The sequence below is a fragment of the Ailuropoda melanoleuca genome, chromosome 6 (genome assembly GCF_002007445.2).
Source record: "Ailuropoda melanoleuca isolate Jingjing chromosome 6, ASM200744v2, whole genome shotgun sequence".
NCBI classification, from domain to species: domain Eukaryota; kingdom Metazoa; phylum Chordata; class Mammalia; order Carnivora; family Ursidae; genus Ailuropoda; species Ailuropoda melanoleuca.
In genome coordinates, this window is record NC_048223.1 from 30,535,741 (window position 1) to 30,551,632 (window position 15,892).

At 37.9% G+C, this 15,892-nt stretch overlaps 1 protein-coding gene across 11 annotated transcripts in view; it reads left to right on the plus strand.

Annotated features, from left to right (window-relative positions):
• The window catches only part of RBMS3 (RNA binding motif single stranded interacting protein 3), a 692,098-nt gene that overhangs the window by 551,503 nt on the left and 124,703 nt on the right, over positions 1–15,892 (plus strand). For all 11 annotated transcript variants that reach the window (XM_034662113.1, XM_034662109.1, XM_034662108.1 and 8 more), the window contains exon 8: positions 15,776–15,822. In XM_034662113.1, the coding sequence (XP_034518004.1) occupies positions 15,776–15,822 (47 nt within the window). The remainder of the gene's footprint in view (positions 1–15,775; positions 15,823–15,892) is intronic.

The window sequence follows — 15,892 nt, forward strand, 5'->3', positions numbered from 1 at the left end:
CAGGAATATGAAGAAGAACTCCTGTTGCTTCTTCCTATATTTCCAAAGAATGCTTTTCAAATGACTACCAAAAAGCCACTGAATTTGTTTGGTACCCAAATAATTTGCACAGCTGATCAAAAACATTCAACTATGTTGTAAAGATGAATGGCTTAAATCAAAAGATGGATGTTTCTACTACAATGATTAGAGTCACTCAAGCCTTGAAATTGCTTTATGTTGACATTTGTTGTGACTAGTCTCTGGATTTCCTTCAGAATTTTCAAATGTAAGTAAATGCTGAGTGTCAAATCACAGAAGACGGTGATATTTCACCAAGTTTTCATGCTGGGACATTATCCTTAAATAGTGCAAATACCATAAAAAAAAACTCTTTCTTACTGGCTTTGAAACTCTAGTCTAGCTTTCCTAGGCTCTTCCCAAGCCCTATAGCAATTGAGTCAGTAAATATCATTGATAACAATTGCCTCGGGAATTGTACTTCCAAGAAATAGTATTTTGGCTATGGACACAAGAGACAAGGCAATTGAACAACAAGTAGCCCAACAGATATTCAAATGTCTAGTGAAGAAATGCAAAGATTTTATTATAAAAACTAAAAGTAATAAAATGGTGTTTCTTGCTTTTATCTGATTTACAGTTCTCTGCTAGAGTGAATTTCAAAACAATGAGCAATAACAAATATGTTCTCTTTGTATGATGCTCTGAAGATACTTTCCTTACTGTGAAAATAAAACATTTAATGAGATTGTCTTCACAGGCTAGATGTGGAGATGAACTAAGGGAGCTAAAATTATATTGTTGACAATCAGCACTCAGGTTCCCAGGAAGAGTTTACAAGGTTATGTTGGAGAGAAAATCAAGTAAGCTTTTTTTCGGATGCTTTCTAGGAATACTAACGTTTGGAATCTCTTACCTATTCCCAAGTAAGGAACAAGTTTTAGATGAGACATGATGATATATTAGATCTTGAAGACATTTTATTTGAGTGCATTTCTATTTGCCCAAGATATAAGCCTTTGGGTATAGGATAGAGTACATACGCTAACACCAGGGGGTATCATTCACACAAACCAGATGTGAACTGTGTTCCTTACTGTAGTGAAATCTTGTGACTCCGTGTGGACATGCTCCTTTGAAGACCTTTCAGAGGTGAAATAATCTGAAGAATATACTTTAATTTCCTTAAATTAGGTCTCATTAAGGCACCCACAAAATCTACTATTAGTGAACTGAGAGCTAAGGTAATCTGTTTTATCACAGCAAACTTAAGCTAAGTGATCTGTTACAACCTATAACCCAGATAATACATTGTCTATTTTCAGATCTGAAATCAACTTGTTTTCAGTGATGGAGGAAAACTTCCCTTGTGCTGTAAACTTTTATAACTCTTGTCCATTCACAACTACTATTCATAAAAATTCTCTTCGGTGCCAGTAAGTGAATGAAAGCCCGCAAAGGTCATGTGGGAGAATGGGATTTCTCATACTGTTACGAAGTCCATAGCCAAGTGCAGGCAAAGTTGATAAACCTGATTCCAGACATCCAGCCTCCTCCTCCTAGTGCCTCAAGGTATTAGGAGTAATTATTCATTTTGACTAAATCCATTTATGATTGAGACAAAGATGTCTTTTTAGATTTCTCAGTAGATAGATAGCCATACTCAATAACAAAATAGTTACACCCTATTTTCGCACTCAAGATGAATGTTTCCTTTGAGGGCTATGTCTTAATTTTTATGTTTGCTCTTGCTTTTATTTTTCTGAAATAAAGTGAGTACACACAGAATTGGCATCATAATTCTGAATTTCAACCGTGTCTCCATCACCATAATCACCAGTACTCTTGTTGTCATAAAGCATTTGCTCCTTCCATGACCGATACTTTATGCTGGGTCCCCAAGGCGTGATGAGGTGTAAGGAATGCCCCTTGCCCTGAATGTGTATTGGAAATGCACAGACACAGTGAGAACCCCTCTATCTCCTCGTGTTTCCTATTTGCTTTCTCACTTTCTCGATACATGACTACTTTTTGCAGAAATGATCTTTTTAAAAGAAGAATTGTTTGGAATAGATTTTTGAAATAGAAGAAGCAGTTTAAACACAAAGCATTCTGTCGGTCAATGAGCACTTACGGAGTGTACCCTATGTGAGAGGCACCAGACTGGACATAATGGACATGACATAAACATACAGACAGATTCCCCCACCCCTTTGGAACCTAAAATGGCAAAGATCTTCTCTGTCCGTAAAGTAGGCAATTAAACATTTTGTAGAATATAATTTAGTATCACGGAAGTACAATCACCGGCTGTAACTAGCTCCATATCCCTTCACGACAGTGAAAGAAAACCAAAGCCAAAATAAAAATAATAAAAATAACAAAAGTAGAATGTCAGTGCACAGTGCTACTAACCATTAACTACACAGTCTGGTTACCAACCATTAACTGTTTGATTGCTTGCGTGCTTGTTTTTCAGGGTAGGTAACTGAGAAACTGATTTATATGCATTTACAAACCAGAATGTCACCCCAGAGTTGAAAAGCTCCACCTCGTTACTTGTCCAGTAGAGGCCCCTGTGCCCTTGGGTATGAAGTGGCACACAGAGAATAATATTTAGAGGAGCAACTGGAGCTTGGGTGTGATATAGGAAACCTTGCGTCTTTCTCTAATGCACCTTTGAGAACAATAATTCTCTCTGAATTTTAAGGAATTGTGTGTGTGTCAACATCTGTGATGTGCTCAGTATTGTTTGCTGTTCTTCATAATTTATCAGACAGTCTACTTTTGTGATTAGCGGGCCAATTCGAGCATTTCATTCACAAATCCACAGATTTTGAGCTAAGTGACAAATTTGGGCAAGTTTTTCAGTTTCCTCCTCGGCAGAATGAGAAAGGTTAAAAGTGCATAGTCAGTGATCGGAAGGATTAAATGAGGGGGTGAGGGTAAAGCACTGAGCACAGTTCCTGGAAAACTATAATCACTCCAGTATTAGCTATTATTATAACTCTCATAATATCATCAACACAACTCAGGGCTTCTTAATCTGAAAGCCAGCTTTGCTATGTGTTTCTTATGACTCAAATGCTTAAGTCCTTGGTTTCTAGTTTCATGTCATGTCTATTTATTTTCCAAATGGGGATTATTTTTAATGATACAACATTTATTTGAGAGGCAATCTGCTACCAATATCATTTTTCCAGCTGAATTTTTGACTTACTTAATAAAATATGTTATAAAACAAGTCGAAATTAATTTATTTTCACTTTGACCCACATTTTATTAAGATTTTTAAATGATCACATTCCAAATCATCGTCTGCATCCCAAGCATTATTTAGCACTGAAACGTTAGGTGGTGTTCAAATTTCTAGCCCCTTTTCTCTTGAAGATCATGTAATCATAAAAGCCAAGAGCTGGCAAGGAGAGAGGGACTTGGCTGGAGAAAAAAAGAAAGAAAAGTAGAAGAAAACATGGACTATTGCTAGATACTAAGGAAAAGATTGAGCCACTATTGAGAACCGATGAATTACATAGTTGGTGTTTTTAAAAGAGAAGGAGAATGAATTATTAACCTACCTATTCTGGCAAATAATGGCAATTAATTTTGGATATAGAAGGTGCTTGTACACTTCTGTGGCCCTGAAAAATACTCCTTATGCTCAAGTGCTTTCTAGTATCCTTCAAAGCAATTATCTCTGACAGAAGAAACATCCTAATGCCACAACTGGTGACTTAATGGATTTAACAAAGAATTGGAAATAGGAATTTTCTTTGTATATTCTATGGCTCCATAGTGCTGAATGTCAGTCATCATTGACCTTCCATATTCTAATCTATTTCAAGAGTGATGTTACCAAATTCTTTTGTGTAAGGAATTTTTAGAATCCTTATAAATAATAGTACTGATGCCATTTACAAAATTTCCTTTTGTTTACTAAAAGACTCAGACTCATGAAATTATTATTTGAAAAAAGCTACAGTTGAGGGGCGCCTGGGTGTCTCAGTCAGTTGAGCATCCAACACTTGGTTTCGGCTCAGGTCATGATCTCAGGTGGGAGATTGAACCCCCTGTTGGTCTCTGCACTGGGCATGGAGCCTGCTTAAGATGCTCTCTCTCCCTCTCCTCCTACCCTTACTCTGCCTCCCTCCCTCTCTCTCTCTCAAATAAATAAATAAATATTTTTTAAAAGATACAATTGATTATCATTGTTCATGGGCTCCATATTTGCAAATTTACCTACTTACTAAAATTTATTTGTAATCCAGAATTAATACTCATGGTGCTTTCATGGTTATTTGTGCAAAGCAGTAAGTGTGAGTTAGCTGGGGATTAAAGAGTACACTTGCTGTGATGAGCACTGAGTACTGTATGGAATTGTTGAATCACTCTATTGTACACCTGAAACTAATATAAGACTGTGTGTTGACTACCCTGAAATTCAAATAATAAACTTATAAAAGAAGTTTGAGTGACCAAGCATGCACAATCCCAGATGAAGCTGAACAAGAGATGCTCTGACTTCTTGTGTCAACTCTTACCCTGTAAACGTACGTCCTTTTCTTGCTCTCTTTTGGGCCACATTTTTGTCATGTTTGTGCTTTTCATTGGCGATTTCATTGTTTGAAATGGCCCCCAAATGTAATGCTGAAGTGATGGCTAGTTTTTCGTAGTGGAAGAAGTCTATGTGCCTAGTAGAGACAGTATGAACAAAAATGGAGATTAGCGTTGTTCAAGCATGACTTATAGTGCTGTTGGTTTTGAGTTCATTGTTGATGAATCAAAAATATGTATTAAACAAGGTGTCTTTAGACAGAAACACAGCTAAAACAAGGTTGTATATTAGTTGGTGAAAATGTTGTAAACGGAGGCTTGTAGGGGTCTAACCCTGTATTTCCTCCAGAGTCAATGAGTTGTAGTCATAATTCAGTGTTCATGGTGATTTTATAGAATATAATTGCTGCTAATAACAAGACTCAATTGTATCTTGTTTTATGATTATTGCTATTGAGTGGCAGCCAGTTACTGGTTAAGTCTATGTCTCTTCCACTGATGTAAAAAGCGATGTGCTTGGGTGTCAAAAGTAACTGTACCAATGCATGCAGCCAACTATCTTTATTTAGCAGTCTTTATTTGAAGAGTTGTGTTAAAGTCAGTTGTCAATTGTTATGGATTTAAAGATAATAGTTTTTTGGGTTTTTTTTTTCATTTTTTCATTTTTTTAATTAACATATAATGTATTATTTGTTTCGGGGGTACAGTTCTGTGACCCATCAGGCTTACACAATTCACAGCACTCACCATAGTATATACCCTCCCCAANGCAGTCTTTATTTGAAGAGTTGTGTTAAAGTCAGTTGTCAATTGTTATGGATTTAAAGATAATAGTTTTTCGGGGTTTTTTTCATTTTTTCATTTTTTTTATTAACATATAATGTATTATTTGTTTCGGGGGTACAGTTCTGTGACCCATCAGGCTTACACAATTCACAGCACTCACCATAGTATATACCCTCCCCAATGTCCATCACCCAGCCACCCTATCCCTCCCACTCCCCTCCACTCCAGCAATAGTTTTTACTCTACTCAACAAAAAACTGGAAAATTTCAAGGAATTTGGAAAAGACTCTGATCCTATTTTCATGAGTTTAATGAGTCTATGAGTGACCAGTGGCTCGTAATCACTTTTTAAAGATCATTAAACATGTGACCCAATGTAAAGATTTGTATGTCTTCCTTAGCCGAGTCATCAGCCTCACACATTGAATTATTCTTACTATCACTTCAAACATTCTTATTTACCTACCTATCTGTATATGAGGAGAAAGCTATATTGGCTCTTTACTTTAGGAATCTCAATGGGTCATATTGATATGGTAAATATTTGACGTTAAAAGGCACATGGATGGCTATGAAAGTAATAGCAAACAAGCTGCATAAAATCTGGAGAGAAGAGTTTATTCCAATGGTCACCATTTATAAAGAATACTCTGAACAGAATATTTTGTGGAGTTTATGAAAACATTTGTCTATCAGTGGCTGTTACCAATGCTACTATACAGCACATGTTTCGAGACATTCTTAGCAGTGAGGAAGACAAGATGCAACTTAACCACGTGGCATCTTACCTTCAGTTGGCTCTGTTTGGAATAGTACACCCAGCTCACAAACTCTTTGATCAGTCACCAGTCAACATCCTTCTTATTAAGTATAAGGAGAACGTGACAAGGCCCAGAAATACATCATTTCTATTAGCTTTGGAGCCATATGGACTGCAATTTAATTTTACAATACCGAACATTAGAAAATTTATGTTTCAGAGATATGGAATTGAAGTATTGCCCCAATGAACCATTAGAAATAAAAAAATACTTTAAGGAAAATAATACGTCTAAAGAATTATTTTAAAATTTAGCAGTAAAAGGATGTAGATTCACGTTATCTTTGACCATATTCCAAGAAGGTAGAAAAATCATCTATATAGTTCACAATTTCCTTTGGGTATATCACAATGCTTGGCATTTAATTGTCCAATTATTTTCCTTAATGGGACCTTGGAAAAAATTAAGATGTATCTAACAACATTGCCAGGTTCGGCAAATAGTTCTTTTAACCTTGAACCAAAGAAGAGTCTTTACATATATGGTCTTTAAAAGAGCTGTTATGATGCATTACAACACTTGCAATTGAATTTGTTAGCCAGCCCACCACATGTACTCTTATTTATTTCATGTGTTTTACTGGCAATTTAGAGAGCAGCCTCAAGCTGAATGACACTTGTAATCTCAAAAAGATCTTCCCATTGGCACAAGAGCTTTAATGCTCAGTGGTTTAACATGGAAACTTTCTCACTCAGTTAAGTATTTTTATTTTCTTAAAGCTGCTGGGTCCATATTTTCTAACCTATGATCACTAAAGATAAAAAGCAAATCTTGTAAATTCCAGTAATAGTGTAATTTTGGATATGATGTGTGTGATGATGAGGTCCAGTCATCTGCCTAGTCTCCACTCTCAAAAAAGAGGATGGAAAAACATACTTATGTTCTTGGGGAGGAGGCTGGGGTATGGGGTTTAGGAGGTGCTGAAGGATGGGAAGATTGTATGAAGAATTATAAGGAGAAAGGCTGATAGTTGATCCCCATGTTCTCTGCGTCCCTTGACCCAGTCTCCATGGCAACTAAGTGGGGGTACCAACTAACTGGGAGATTTCTGGAGTTGTTGGCACTGTCCTGGCAATCCCACCCTTCCACGAGACTTAGAATTGTCCCCGTCAATATTTAAACCACAGCTTACAACCTCCATATAGCATCAAACTGTAGCTGGGACCTGGGAGACTCTGAATCAATTAGTCAGATACCTGNGTAGCTGGGACCTGGGAGACTATGAATCAATTAGTCAGATACCTGGAACTCCCACCTATCCAGCTGCACAGGCTCACCCTGGTAGCAGCCTCAGCATTTTATATTTTCACCTTACTTACTGTGTTATGGTGGGGTTTAACAGTATATACATTACATCATTGACTCTATGACATCATCCATGAAAGATGAAATATTATTCTAAGTATCACTAAAAAGAGGAGAAAGTTTCCAAACTCAAATGCCATTAATTATCATGCAAGCCCCAATTTCATAGACAGTAAAATGTGAAACACACACACACACACACACACACACACACACACACACACACTATGTCTTGGAGTCTATGAAGTTCAGTCATTCAAACTGAGATAAAAACAGAAGTGCCTACATAAAATACACTAATGTTCTCTTGTCTCTTGTATGATTATCCATCAAGGCTTAATTTAACTTTGGTTTTAATGAGAAACTCAGACTGGAGCTTTGAAAATTTTAGCCAGCTGCATCACACCTTTCCTTCTGTTTCCCTTTCGAAGATGATTACTTTGTGCAGCCATTGGCTTTCTCAGCCATCCAGCCTTAATTCCGTCTGCATCTTTTTGTCTTGTCCTTCTTTATTGCTATATAAGGGAGAAATTCTCGGCCTGACTAGAATGCTTTAGTAAAAGCCAAGAAGGACAAATACTATGATGACATAGTGTATAAACAACAGCATGATTCCCCTTGATGTTCTTTCCCCAAACATAGAGAGGTGAATTTTCTCTATTCTCTGCCTCTTTGCTATTTTTTTTAAAGTGATAAATCCCCTGCATTTCATTTGCTTGATTTCTGACACACTCCTGAAGATGTCAAGATGACTTTTCACACTCTGCACTCTGAGTCAGTAACTTGGATAAGAGTGGCCTCCAGGTTCTCTGGCTGCCTCTAATTTTTCCTAGGCTCATGATTTGGTTCAGGTATACTGGCTTCCCTGCTGCATTGGGAAGGTCTCTGAGCAATCCCAACCCCTCCCCCATTTCTACTCACCAGGCAAGGACTGGGATATTTTCTTTATCACAACAGCCATCCTCGCGGCACGATGGTGTGGCTGATGGATTGGAATGGATGCCAAGGGATATTCGTAAACACACAAACCAGAAAAGATAACTTGAAAAAAGACACTGACCATACATTCAATTTACTAATTTAACTTCGCAATGAAGTGTGGAATTGAGTTTGAGACCAAGTTTCAGGAATCACTGAGATGTAAGTAATAGTTGGGATCAGAAAGTGACTGTCATCACAGTACAGAAGGAGAGAAGAGGAAGGCAAACCTGGGCGCTGAGCACCGGCAGGCATCTCAAAGGCTGGGGTTCGGGGGGCGGGCAAGTGATATCAAAGGAGAAATTGCTCTCTGAGGTCAGAAGAAAACTAGGCTCACAGAATCCAAGGGAAGGGAATGTTGAAAAAAGAAGAAAATCACTGGTCAAATGATGCAAACTAATCAAATATGATTTGAAATAAATGCCTTCCTTAGATTTAGAAGTTAGGAAAATTAGGTCCTGTGGTATGAGCCATTGCACAGGTTGGGGGGCCATATTTTACAGAACAATTAACAGGTCATTTCTGTTTTATCCCAGGACCAGGCAATCTAATCTCCCTTTGGTAAACTTTGGCAATGTCCTCATCTGCAGTCTCATTTGTCCCTCATCTTCTCTTTAGAAGAGGGACTGGCTGCACATAGCCCAGCTGCACGTAGCCCTTGCGCAGACACGTACTTATATGGTTGACTGCCTCTGCCTGGGGAAACACACCATTCACTAATCACCTGACCATGGCAGAGCCATTGCTGGCAAAACCCTACCATTAGCCACATTTTCTCACATCCCCTTTCAGCAAGTGCTACAATACCCTGCCTGCAAATTTGCCCTGAGCATATTGTTTCCTAGAATTAGTCCTTTTTCTTTTCTTTCTTTCTTTTTTTTTTTTTTACAAGAAAGAGATTCAAAATCCTTTCTTAGGCCAAAACACCTTACTTGGTATTGAACATTTTGTGGTTTTCTGGTGATTTTTATTTGTTCCTCTGAATATCTTGGTTATTCACAGTTCTGCTATCACCTTTGAAATCCTGAGTTTTTCAGCCAGTATGGCCGTTTGGACTTAGGAATTCTTCCTAGCTTCTATCACTAGAATCCGTGTATCATTAATCCTGAATTTTTAGGATTTATTCTTAACCTCCTGCCCATTCTCACGTTGATCCTTCTGGCTGTAGCAATTCCCATTCCATCCCAGATCTTCTGCACTCTACTGACCTAGCAAAGCTACGTGCTTCCTGACATCTTCAAGTTTGCTCCTGAATCAGGCCTCTCTTCTATAGTACTTTTACAAATGATATGCTTTTTGTTTTTCCTCCTGAATTTAAAAATTAAAAACAATTCCTTGACGATATAAGGTACTTCTTTACATTAAAGGGATTTACCCTGTTATAAAAGTAATTCTAATTACACACAACTTAAGAAAGTTTGGAAAAATATATGAAAGCAAAAAATAATGTATAGTTATAATGTGCTAATATTTTGACATTTAACATTGTTGAAATTATTTTCTTATTCTATTTTTAGTCAGAGATTTTTTTTTAACTTTTTACAATTTGTATTTTTTGACCCATATCCTACACATAATTTTGTATCAGGATTTCTTCACTAAAGGACGTGTTTTCCAAAGAGAAATACTGGGAAATAAATATAAACAAAGTTAAGTGAGGTTTCACTACAGTAGCAGGACATAAACATTTATAACACATTACAATTTTCCAGCCCTTTTACCCGTATCACCTCTAAAGTCATCTTATTTTATTTATGGAGTTTTTAACTATTACCTGCTAACAGTTATAAATCTTGTTAAAATTGGCTGCAAGAAATAAACTCTTTCAAGATAATATCCAGAAAATTACATTCTTTTCGTCTTTAGTTTCCTGAACTCATCTTGTGCTAATTCAGTACATAATATTTACTGAAATATATAATATTTGCTCTGTATGTGCTAAAGTGTTGCCTTAAATCTGATTGTATAAAATTGGAAATTCTTCTGATTATTCATTTTTACTCCTACAATTATGATGCATCATCCGTCAGGGCAGAATTTAGAAAAACGAGAAATGTTACACTAAAACATTGATATATCTCAATTTCCCAGGAATTACAGTGTAGATCCGTCTGTGTGAAGTTTATTGCCTCAAACTCTATGGTCCCCATTTACATGACAGTATAAAAATAGTTTCAAAAATGATAAATCAATTCTATTAGCCTATCTTCTCTTTGGCTTTTTATAGTCAATGATGCTCACTCCTCCAATAAGACCAAGCATTTCAGTCCAGAAGATCTTTCTGAAGTGTTAATGCCTACCCCTCACCTAGCACATTTTAAGCAGTATTTTCATGATCATTACCTCTTCATTTAACCTATTAATCATTTAATTTTATGAATATCAAATATCTAGGTCCTAAGACAAACAGATGTGTCTCAGTGAAAATCCTGTATCTATCGAAAATAGATACCTTAATTACTCCAGTAGATTGTGCTTTACAATTTCTTCGAAAATATTTAGCTCTTATAGTATAGATTCTGTCTGGAAGGACTAGAAATACCCTATTATGGCTGAAATACTAAGCAAAAACTCAGCTGCTGCTGGAAAATGACAAAAATGCCCCCTTTTGTTTTAAGTAAATTGCAAATGCTTCCAATACTCAAATAATGTAAACTTGAAAAATGGAAAATATTTGTGAATCTAATAAGCTGTTTTGAAAGAGAGAGACGGGATTAAACATCACTTTCCTACATACATGGCGTGACATTTTTGTTTTGTTCCAAGTTAGTTTACTTTTTGTGTGACTCTGGAGTTCGTAAACACGCCATAAAATTTGGTAATTACATAATGATGATTTCACGGTTCTCATTTAGTATAAAGGTGGCTTGACAGGGCAGCAAAATTGATTTTCTTTTTTACCTTTGTGGAAAGAAACAAAAGGAAATTGAATGCAAAATCTGCATTAAGACTATACTAGAATTATAACTCAACAATCTGTTACACATGGAATGAAAACCAGGTGCAGCCAAGTATTAGTTATTGTGCTACACTATTCAGCCAGTGGGTTAAGTTCAAACAACCCTTTGTTTAACCCATGCCTTGTTTTGTTACCCATAATGCTCCAAACACGTATGACCTGAAACTATCTCTTGTCTCCTCTTGCAAAGGTACTCAGAGGCAGGACTCTCCCTAGGCAAAATCGTGAAATAGGTGCATCTTGTGTTAATTCCCTACCCTTTTGCAATGATAATTTCACCTTAGATTCTCTCCACCTTCGTGTCCCCAAGTGCCTACTCCAGTTGTGTATTGCTCTGGATTTACCCTCTGTTTTCCAGGGGGCTCATGCTGTTTCTTGCTGTCTAACCCCTCTTTGACTGTATAATTTTCCTGCTCAAAAAATGCTCAGTGGCTTCCCCAGAGGAGCCAGGCAATCAAGGTTCTCCCTCCTTTTCTTTTGAGTCTTAACTCCCACTGTCCCTGCCCCACAATATTCTACTGCAAGTGAATCACTCACCTTGCCCTTTTTATGTCTATATCTTTTCCATGCTCTTCCTTTTGTCTGGGCTGGCCTCCATCTCTCATCTCCATCTATGGAAATTCTAATCATCTTTCAAGGTTCCACTCATCTCTATGTCCCCACGTGGCTTCCCTGATCATTCCCAGCCTCTCTCCTCTACACCTCATCTATACCACTCATATGGCACTTAACCACATGCTGCTTTGTATTATAATATTTATGTATGTGTCTTGTCTCCAGGCACTGTGCTGGGCGCTTTACAAACATAATCTCATTTAAATTTCACAAAAATCCGATGAGGTAGGTATTGCTAAATCATTTAGCAGTTGAAGAACCAAGGTTCAAGCAGGTTAAACAATTTGCCCAAGGTCACACTGCTAGAACAGAGCAGAGCTAAGACTTGAACCCAGGTCCAAAACATATATTCCTTCCACAAAACCATATTGCCATCTATTTAGTTCTTTACACCTTCTGAAAGATGGAATAGAGGTTTAAGATGGAGGAAGAAGCCAACTTAGGCTTTCTGATTATCACATGCATATTCAACAAAAAGGAGGAGTTTATTGATAGTTACTATGTTCCTAGCTAGGGCTGATTTGTTAACCATAATCCAGAAGGAATTCAAGTAAAATGTGAAAGAAAAAAAAATCCTTACCTAAAGTTGTCAGAACAAATAAACATGGCATAAGAAGAGAATGTTCAAGGGGCGCCTGGGTGGCACAGCGGTTGGGCGTCTGCCTTCGGCTCAGGGCGTGATTCCGGCATTATGGGATCGAGCCCCGCGTCAGGCTCCTCTGCTGTGAGCCTGCTTCTTCCTCTCCCACTCCCCCTGCTTGTGTTCCCTCTCTCGCTGGCTGTCTCTCTCTCTGTCAAATAAATAAATAAAATCTTTAAAAAAAAAAAAAAAAAGAAGAGAATGTTCAAGATAATTGATAATTCAAGAAAGGCTAACTAGCATTTGTCTCTGGGCACTATTGGAAAATAAGTGCAAAGAAAAGAAGAAAACATGAGGTTAACTAGGAAAGGCTTCCTATAAGTCCCCTAGGATTTAAACAATCTGTGGTGGTTAGGAGGCTGAAGGTGTGATTTCATCCTAAACCTCTCACCAACAAACAATATCTCTGTTGAGTATAAAGCCCATTTTTTCCTTCCACCCCTGTTGTGATATCTCGAATAAGTTAGGAGAAAGAAGATGAGCATTTCTAAGACAGAAGTCTCATCCCCAATGGACAAATTTTACGACTGCCGTCTCCAGTAGCCAGCCATAATCATGGATTATGAGCTGTACCCTGGACAGTTCCATTCTGGGGAGTTTTCAGCCTAGAGCCAGCCTTGCATCAGTCACATGACAGAGGACTCATCTTGGGAATATTTTAGACTTAGAATCTCTTTGTGTGTGTGTGTGTGTGTGTGTATGCATGTGCCTGTATTTTAAAGATTTATTTATTTATTTGAAAGAGAGAGAGAGCATGAGAGAGAGGGGCAGAGGGAGAGGGCGAGGGTCTCAAGCAGACTCCACACTGAGCATGAGCCCCATGCGGGGCTCAGTGTCATGAAACTGAGATCATGACCTGAGCTGAAACCAAGAGTTGGACCCTTAACCGAGTGGGACAACCAAGCACTCCAGGATCTCTTTGTGTTTTGGCACCACTACTGTTGCTTCTCATTTTCCAATCCCCCAGCTTGTCATATTATCAATTGCATATTTCTTTTTTTTTTAAGATTTTATTTATTTATTTGACAGAGATAGAGACAGCCAGTGAGAGAGGGAACACAAGCAGGGGAGTGGGAGAGGAAGAAGCAGGCTCATCACGGAGGAGCCTGATGTGGGGCTCCATCCCATAACGCCGGGATCACGCCCTGAGCCGAAGGCAGACGCTTAACCGCTGTGCCACCCAGGCACCCCCAGTTGCATATTTCTTTAGCATGAGATGCAGTTATCATTAACGTGTTTTCAGTACACCTCTATTACCTTCTGACAGTCATCTCAACTTTGCTTGCAAACTCCCTTCCAATTTATGTATGCTCCCAGTATGCCAATTCCATTCATATATGGTTCTATACTCTTGCTCTTTATACCAATCTTAATAATAATTTTAAAACTGTTTGGAAAAAATAATTCATGTAATCTAAGCTTGAATATAGCATTGCATACTGGACTTCAAGCCCTATCTTGGAAAGCCTGAGAATTTCCATTTCAGTCATGTGTGAAATCTGAGGAATTCAATGAGTCCAACAGGAAAACTGCCTTCCCCTACACTGAAACTCAAAGCACAAAAGCTCCTTTTTCTTTTCTCTAAAGTTTTTATGATTTTTCTTGTCTTCTAAAAAAGTCCTCAAAGCTAATTCATTTTTTTCTTTTTCTTTTGAAATAATTATAGATTCATGGGAAATTGCAAGAGAAATGTACAAGGAGGCACTGTGTACCTTTCACCCCATTTCTCCCAATTATCTTTTTTTTTTAAAGATTTTATTTATTTATTTATTTGACAGAAAGAGAGAGACAGCCAGAGAGAGAGGGAACACAAGGAGGGGGAGTGGGAGAGGAAGAAGCAGGCTCCCAGCAGAGGAGCCTGACGCAGGGCTCGATCCCATAAGGCTGGGATCATGCCCTGAGCCAAAGGCAGACGTTTAACGACTGAGCCACCCAGGCGCCCCCCAATTATTATATCTTAACATAATTATAGTGCACTATCATGGCCAGGAAATCGACATTGGTCTAATTCACTTTTGAATTTCAAAAAAGAAAAATGTCTAACCTGATGACAACCTAGTGAGTTTTGAATTTCATTCTAAATTCTGTTTCTATTTACAAGCAGTAACCAGACCGACACTGTTGGAAACAAAAGGTGGTATGCCCATATGCCCACAGAGAACTTTCTCCCGCATTGCTGGAGATAATCATCAAGTCTCATGCAGACCCTAGGTCAGTGTCATAGGTGGTGGAAGGGAGCCGCAGAAAACGTGAGCTGGGATCTGATTCTGCCTCCAAATGTGTGACCTTGAGCAAGTCACCTGACCTCTCCATCTTCAGTGTCTTCATCTATAAAATTGGAGAAACTATTTCTCCTGCCTACTTCAAAGGGTTGTTGTGAGGATCAAATGGGATGATGTGTATGAAGGAGGAGGTAGGCTGTGAATTAACAGTCATGATGTTTATTATTCTTTTCTGAAACTACTGCCTGTTACAGAAGTTTAGTTTTTCAAAGGTGACTTTATACTTAGAAACAGAACAAACCCACCTACTTGTTAGCTACAAGGCCTAGAATTTCCATTACGTGTAAATGACCTTGCCTTTCTACCACTCTTAGTAGGACAGGTACTAGCAATATATTGGACAAGTGCTCTGTGAATCATTATCTATACACCCCGAGGCATACGATCTATTTTAAAATAAATATTTCTCAACATTTTCTTCTGAAAGGTCGAATGCATTTTAAGTAGTTTTTATTTTTTATCCTGACCACAGGGTTTATTCTTGCTTTTTTTTTCAGCCATGAGACATATAATAGGTGCTCTTGACAATAGTGAGAAATTATAAGGATACCAGATTAGACAGCGGATGGTTTATGAAGTAGAAATGGAAATCATCCAAACTGCATTGTTCCTTGGTTTGTCTGGATATATAATATAAACTCTTAACTCACTGGTGGATTCTGATCTGTGGGTAGTAAAAATGCTAGTCTTGGCAGTAAGGGTGGAAAAATGTATAGGATAAAATACACTTAAATCACGGAAAGTAAAGATAAAAGTATTTGTGTGAAGTGAATGTTTTGGACACCAACATAAAAGTGTTAAGATTTGTTTTCTCCTCTTTCCTCCCTGTATACAGGCTGGCATGGCTCTGACCTATGACCCCACAGCCGCCATACAGAATGGGTAAGTAGACCACATTTTCTCTATTTTAATTGCTAAGGTATCTTTGATCTCTGGAATCAGTGCTGAAGGA